General features: G+C 47.6%; 1 protein-coding gene across 1 annotated transcript; it reads right to left on the reverse strand.

The window, feature by feature from the left end:
* Window positions 1-440: 440 nt before the first annotated feature.
* LOC5667177 (uncharacterized) lies at window positions 441-5231 on the reverse strand. Its single transcript, XM_061647060.1, has 2 exons — window positions 2587-5231; window positions 441-2512 (listed from the first exon to the last, which is right to left on the reverse strand). Exons 1-2 carry the CDS (start codon window positions 5063-5065, stop codon window positions 2490-2492), a joined length of 2502 nt encoding a protein of 833 aa, XP_061503044.1. The 5' UTR covers window positions 5066-5231; the 3' UTR covers window positions 441-2489.
* Window positions 5232-7432: the final 2201 nt, after the last annotated feature.

The following is a 7432-nucleotide window of genomic DNA, read 5'->3' on the forward strand; positions in this document are numbered from 1 at the left end:
AAGTAAACACAGCTACGTATCGTTTTTCTCGCCGTCTTGCATTGACCACCTCTATTGGCCCCAGGTAGTCGATGCCTACTGCACTAAACGGACGAATGTGGGAGGTAAGTCTCGCTTCTGGGAGTGGTGCCATTCTAGGTATGCTCGGCTGACATTTTCTTATTTTGCAGCGTTGACAGTTTTTCATTGTCCTGGAGACACACGAACGCAGATGTTGTATGTAGTACCGCTGCCTAATCTCATTCACAACCGTTTCGCTATTGGCATGCCCGAACCTGCGGTGATAATCGTTAATGATCAGTTCCGTCACGGCGTGATTTTTCGGGAGTATGATCGGATAACGTGCGTTGAGATCTATCTGCTTTGCTTTGCATATTCGGCTATTCACGCGTAGAACTCCGTGTGCGTCTTTAAAAGGCGTGAGCGAGAACAGGGGGTTGTTTTTCTCCAGTTCGGTTGCGGCATCCTGTTTTAGGTCTGGCTGGCTGATCTCTAGCTTTTGCATTTCCGCATGATATGCGTCTTCTTGAGTAAGCTTCCATATCACTATCTCAGCCTTCTCAAACTCTTCGGAGCTTAGGGGTAAGTTTTCGTACGAAACAGATTTTAGAATATGAGCTTGCTGTTTTTTAGTGGCCTTTAACGTTAACACCGGAAGACCTACACGTTTTCGTCTACAATTTGATATAAACCGGTACAGAATCGCTACTGTCCGCACAAACACGCTCCATTTAGAAAATCGTTCAGGTTTTAAGCTAAAACTCTCTATTTCTGTGTGCATCATTACATGTCCGCGACGCTCTTCCGTTGTGTTATCGATAGGTTTCTGTGGTGGCCAAGCCTTTTCTGGTTTGTGCAAGAACGATGGTCCAAGTAACCACATTCCGTTTGGCTGAATGTCTGTTTCTTTGCACCATTTAGTTAAGCAGTCTGCCGGATTTTCTTTCGTGGGAACATGCCTCCAGTTGTGCAGTTCGGTTAGCGTCAGTATTTCGCCAACTCGGCAAGCTACAAATTGTTTAAACTCCCGTGTGGGAGAACGGATCCAGGACAAGACAACTTCAGAGTCTGTATGTATGAATTTGTGACGAATGTGTAACTCCAAATTTTCGCTCACTGCTTGCATTAGTCTTGCCCCTAGCAATGCTGCTTCGAGCTCCATGCGCGGTATAGACAAATGTTTTAATGGTGCTACACGACTTCTCGCCATCACCAAACAGCAATTAATCTCGCTAGCCGTTGCCATGCGGAGGTAGGCTGCACATCCATACCCAAGTTCACTCGCATCGGTGAACACATGAAGTTGAATGCTATTGTAGTCAACCACCGATGTTTTCGAGAAGTACCATCGAGGAATTTCCAGCCTTTCTATACCCGGTAGTAGGTTAACCCATCGCTGCCATTTAAGATGTTCTGAGTCGCTCAACTCAGCATCCCAGTCCAGTCCGGACCGCCATAAGTCTTGCATTAGGATTCGGCCATGGATCAGTGCTGGGGCTAGAAGGCCTAGAGGATCGAATAAGCTCATCACAATGCGCAGTACAATTCGCTTTGTCGGCCTCTTTTCTCCTACCGCATAAGGTTTCAGAGCATCTTGCCAATTTGCAGCAAATCTTATTACGTCGGTTGACGTGTCCCAGGTGAGACCTAGAACTCTCGGAAATTGTTCTTTTTGTTCCAGTTCTATCGCCTTGTGTTGGATTCTGTTAGCTTTTTCCAAACCTACAAGGGCTGTTGACTCGTTACTCATCCAATTGCGCATATTAAAACCGGCTTTGCTATGTATAAAGTGGACTTGTCGTGCTCTCGCATTTGCTTCTTCTACGGTGTCGCAGCTATCAAAGTAATCATCCATGTAGGTTTTCTGCTTGATTGCAGCAGCAGCTTCTGGGTACGTCTCTTTGTATTGGTCAGCATTCACGTGCATAACGTACTGAGCAGAACACGGTGAGCAAGTTGCGCCAAACGTAGCGACATCCATGATGTATGTTTTGGGACTTTCGCTCGGATCGAATCGAAAAAGAAATCGTTGAGAGTGTGTGTCGGGCTTTCTTATCCGTATTTGATGGAACATCTTTTCAATATCACCTCCAAAGGCGACACGTCTCTGTCTGAATTTGCACAGCACTCCAGGAAGCTGAACTAGTAAGTCTGGGCCTTTCAGCAGCTTTGAATTCAGCGAAACCCCGTTTACTTTAGCAGCTGCATCCCACACTAGTCTTTTCTTCTCCGGTTTGCGAGGGTGGCCAACGACGTTTATTGGTAAGTACCATGCACGACCAGGAGGGGCTTCAAGCACCTCCTCGTTAGATGCTTCATGCGCAAATCCCTTCTCCACGTACATTCTTATCTGATTATGGACTTCTTCTTTTAGGGGTAAATCTTTTTCCAGCTTGCGTTCTAATGCCAATAGACGTTTCTTAGCCATAGGAAGGCTATCTGGGAAACATACCTCATCTTCTGCCCACAATAAGCCGGTAGTGAAACGCTCAGCATGCCGTTCGGTTGTAGTCTGTAGAAGATTATTGGCACGGTTTACTTCTACTGATTCTGGAACATTGACACTGAAGGAAGAAATGCCCGTACCTTCGAGAGTGAAATACTGGCGTAGCATTTCATGAGTCGTCTGATCACCGTTTACATTGCTGCTTTCGGCTGAACTATCTTCCGCAACTGCTGCGATGTTCTGCGCGATGTTCACTTCAAGTAGCCCTTGTCGATCCATGCTGTTCGGATGTTGCACAGTTTCATCTACACTCGATATTCTTTCGTGACGGTGGACCGGGAATGGCGTTGCTGCTGTCGATCCGTCGATGCTTTTTGGACCATAAATCGACCAGCCTAGTAGACTTCGCACAGCAATTGGTTGACCTTCCTCGCCCGATCGCACTTCCAGTGGCTTCATCAGCGACACGTCTTGCAGCCCAATCAGCAGTTGAGGTACTGCGTTACGATACTGTATCGCCGGAAGTTCCTGGAAGTAATTCAAATTCAATATCAGTGAAGTGTCAATTGACTGAGTCGGTAAACTTAGCTGATTTATGGTGTGAGCGGCCGCTATAGAGTAGCGCCGCTCACCGCCCCTGGCCGATATCTCCAGCTGCACACGTTGCGATGATTCCTCTCTCCTGCAGTAATTGCCAGTCCAGCACAGCTCTAGAGGATCACGAGCACCTTCAAGTCCTAACTGTTGGGCTAGCGACGTTTCCACCAGTGTCAGAGAAGATCCTTCATCCAAGAAAGCATACGTGTCGATACTGCGTTGGCCATGATAAACAGTCACCGGAACTATTCGAAATAGCGTCGTCGTCGATTTCTCTACGTGAGCATAACACTGCGCACTTGACGTGGAAGCGGATGGTTCTTGATGGAGCAGTGTATGATGCCGAATACCGCATCCCACCACTCTACAGACGAACGTAGATTTGCATGGTCTCGTTCCATGACTGCCCAGGCAATTCGCGCAAAGTTGCAACCTACTGACTGTAGCATGACGATCTGTAACCGTCATGGCTCTGAAGACTCCACATTGACGGACGCGATGCATTGGATCTTCACATACATAGCACTTCACACTCGTTCGCGATGGTGTAGCTTGCGCATGATGAGAATTTTGGCCGTTCGTGTTTACTCTACTTGCGGATTCAACCGCATTGGACACGTGCAGGAAGGAATGACCTCGAATGTTTCTTGGTGGCGCACGAAGAGCTTCTACATTAGCAGGCACTGTTAATTCACAACAGTCTTCAGTCAGCTCTTCCATGAAAGCGCAGAATTCCCTTAGCGTTGGTTTAACGAAGTTCCGTTTGAATCGCACCCACTCCAAGGCTCTGTTGGCCGGCAGTTTTCTTACCAGTTCTTCCAGCAGTTCCGGATTAGAGAAATGATCTTCCATTTCGTTGGCCGTCAAATGATCGCATAACTTTTGGACTGCTATACCAAAAGATATCAATTGGTCCAAGCGCTCTGGTTTCGGGTTCTCGATTTGCCGTGCCTGCTCGATCAATTCTTTTACTAAAAGTCCTGGTCGTCCATACAACTGCTTCAGCAACTTCATGACCTGGGGAGCTGCATTTGGAGAGGTGAACTTGGATTCCACCACTTCTCTTGCTGGTCCGGTAAGCGCTTCTTCAAGCCGGATGATGTTTTCGACCGAAGTAAAACCACACGCCTCGGTTGACCGATTGTAGTAGCTATAGAACACAGGCCACTGTTTTATCGAACCGGAAAACGCTGGTAGCTTTCTACCCCACAATCGCCTCGCACTCTCACGTTCTTCCGCGGTACTTGTGCAGGGGTTGGGAAGTACTTTTCGCTCATGGTCACTGGTTAACCAATCAACGACTTGTGATGTTTCACTAACGCTGCGACCACTTCTCTTGCTAACACTGCCATCCTCTATCTGTTGTTTCATCGCTTCGTAATCCGAATTCAATTTCGCGATTCTTTTACTCATTTCAGTTTGAAGCGCTTCGACTTCCAACCTTCGCTCTTTAGCTAAACGTTCTAGCTTCAGTGTCGTTGCCACAGAGCTTTTACTTCTGCGAGAAACGTGCGATGCACTATCCTTTTGGTTGGGGTTTATTTTGCATCGAGAGCTAGAACCTTCGATCAGACTGGGCGCCTTTCTGTTCTTTTCCACATGCTCCGTATTTGTCGGCGCAGTACCCGTTTCGCTCCTAACGCTTCGCTGAGCCATAACTATGTCCGGAGTTGCGACTAAGGACACTTTTGATGAGGCTAACTCTTGGTCCGCTGGTTTCTGCTGCAAAGGTACTTCTACGGGTTTCTCTAAACGGGTTTTGGATGTATCGCCATCCTGAGATTGGGCCTTCCCACGAGTAGCCCTACTAGGTTTGCCACTCATCTCGTGGTCTTTCACCTTGGCTGCCTCGTCCTTTTCGCCGCTTTCACACCGTTCACACACCCACTTCACGTACTTCACCTCCTTGGAAACACCAGCGCAATCGAAGTGCCACCACTTAGAGCACGCGTCACATAGCACCATATCCGATACCGCGTTTTCGCGTTCACAACCGACACAGTCGAACTTTGGCTTCGGCATTTTTCTGCGTTGAACACTTTCACGAACTTTTAATTTGTTTGATATTAAAAGAAAAACTTTTAAATTGTAAAAAAGCTTGTGGAAGCGATAACAAGACCTTTGTATAGCGTGGATTTGAAATTATATTTATTTTAATTGGTTCAAAATTATTCACACTTTTTTACAATTTGGGTCTTCACACTTTGATTAATAAATCGCTTCTGTCGCGCATGCCCTTATTTGGTCAATATTTCTCGCGCGCTCTGCCGATTCCCGATCCTCGACCGTTGACCTAGCACACGAACCCTGACCGCTTAGAACGATTGTTCTCTCTCTCTCTCGCCCGATCATCTATCCTGCTCGCGTTTTATAGCAGTGGTGATCGATTGCGCTCAGATCGATTAACGCACCTCTGTTTATCCCAACCTTTGTACTGTTTATATTTTGGCGTGTCAACACACCTCTTTGGCGAATTGTCCACCTCTATAGCTGAGGCCACAGTGAGTGCTACGGGGTGACACGCCGTTGATCAGGAAGTGTTGCATGAAGCTAACTATAATTACACCCATTTCCAGTGCCGGGGCAAGGTGCATTCAACCTGCATTGCAACGGCGTTTGTTTACGCGTAATTTGTCTCTATTGATTGGTGGATTGGAGTTTCCTGCACTAGGCTAGGTGCGTGGTATCTCCGTACGCTCTCTGTCTGCGTGAGCGTTTGTATGTGCTTGGTTTTTAGTGCTATTTAAGAGGACTTAAATGGTAGCCATTATCGTTACATCAGCCCTTCCTCGGGAAGGGAGTTTGTCGCATCGCACCCCTTACGCCAAGCCAAGCTCAATCGATCGCAAAAGCACCAAAAGGGTTCTGGGGAAGCTTTCACTGTTGCTATGGCACCGATCCGGTAATGGGATGCATTCAATTGCCGAAATAAACATTCCGCCCCAATCGGAAGGAAGGATGTTATGGCTTCGCATTTACATCCGCCGCCAGTGACGGTGTGCCTGCCGATGCACGGCAGCACGGCCGGAACGCGACTGAATGATTGGAATTTCAAATCCAGCCACTGCATGACAATGCCCGAGGATGGTGCAACAAATCGAATCCACAGACAATTTTTCGTATTGGTTCAGTTTTGAGGGATTTTGATGGAACCAATGCAGGGAAAAATGGTTGTTACAATTTGCGTCAACACATAAACCTAGCTATTTTACTTTACTATATCCTTGGAAGTGGAGAGAGAAAAAAACCAAAAACTATAGCTTAACGCTGATCACCATTTTTCGTCTGATCTATACATATCAACTGACTAATGTACAATGCTCGAATCAATGGTACGTTCAATCAAAAAGCGATCTATAATTCATACGTCGCAAGCCGCCCACGGTACGTACGATCGGTCACTGATTGTGGGCCTTCTGCTGCTTTACTAACTAGCGGACCGTGCAAAGAGAAAGACCCAAAACTGACGTTAGCTGGGTACAAGATCCTTCTCCTGCTACCACTGCCGCCGCCCGATCCCTCTGCGAACGCTTCCGACATTGGCAAGGCGCTTGTTTCTTGATCCCTTTTGCGTCCCTTAGGTCAGTGATTTGCGAGTCAAAACTGGGGCCACCAAAGTAACCTCCCGCTTCTTTTGATCCTGCTGATCGGGCGCGATTCATGGTCATGGAGCAGCCGGATGTCATCTAGCGAAAAGGGAGAGATAAATAAGTAGTCCTTGTTGCATATTTCTGCACCAGATGCAGAACGTCGCCGGGCATGAAAAGGAGTCGCTCTATAGAAAGCAGCCCAACAAAAGTGGCCGACCGATGCACCGGTTTGAGGGTGTTCGCGAATGCTCTTTAAACCGCTTTAACGGTGTTTTGTATCGGTCGCTTGATTTACCGGCCAATTCGTGGCCGCAGTCGACCCCGGTCCGATGAACTTTGGTGCGTTCGAAATTGTTTGCTTTCGCTCAAAGTTTAACGACACCGTGGGCCAAATTTATGCTCCCGGTATTAGGTGTCGGCAGGGAACTGGGTGACCAATGGGGAGGTTACAATGGGACAAACAAGCAACAAAAAAAAATACGAAAACAGCCGACCCAAGAAATCCGTAAGCGGTGGTGCAGGGCATCGAATGCAAGTTTGCAAAAAAAAAGAAAAGAAAAATAACGCACCGCGCGTTTCCTGCACCCGCGAAGAAGGCGGCATGCCGATACCATTATGTTGTGATTAGAATAAAGCTTCTGCACCTGAAGGGAAGGGTGTTTGCGATGCATTTTGTACACTTTGCTGTGGCGGTCGCCGAGTGTGGCCGATCGCGGTTTGGACCGACCGCACGAATGGGAATGGAAATTCCAGGGAAGACCCGTAACCTGATCCGTCACTGCACCCAACGTTCCCAGGA

This window comes from Anopheles gambiae, chromosome 2 (assembly GCF_943734735.2).
Source record: "Anopheles gambiae chromosome 2, idAnoGambNW_F1_1, whole genome shotgun sequence".
NCBI lineage: Eukaryota > Metazoa > Arthropoda > Insecta > Diptera > Culicidae > Anopheles > Anopheles gambiae.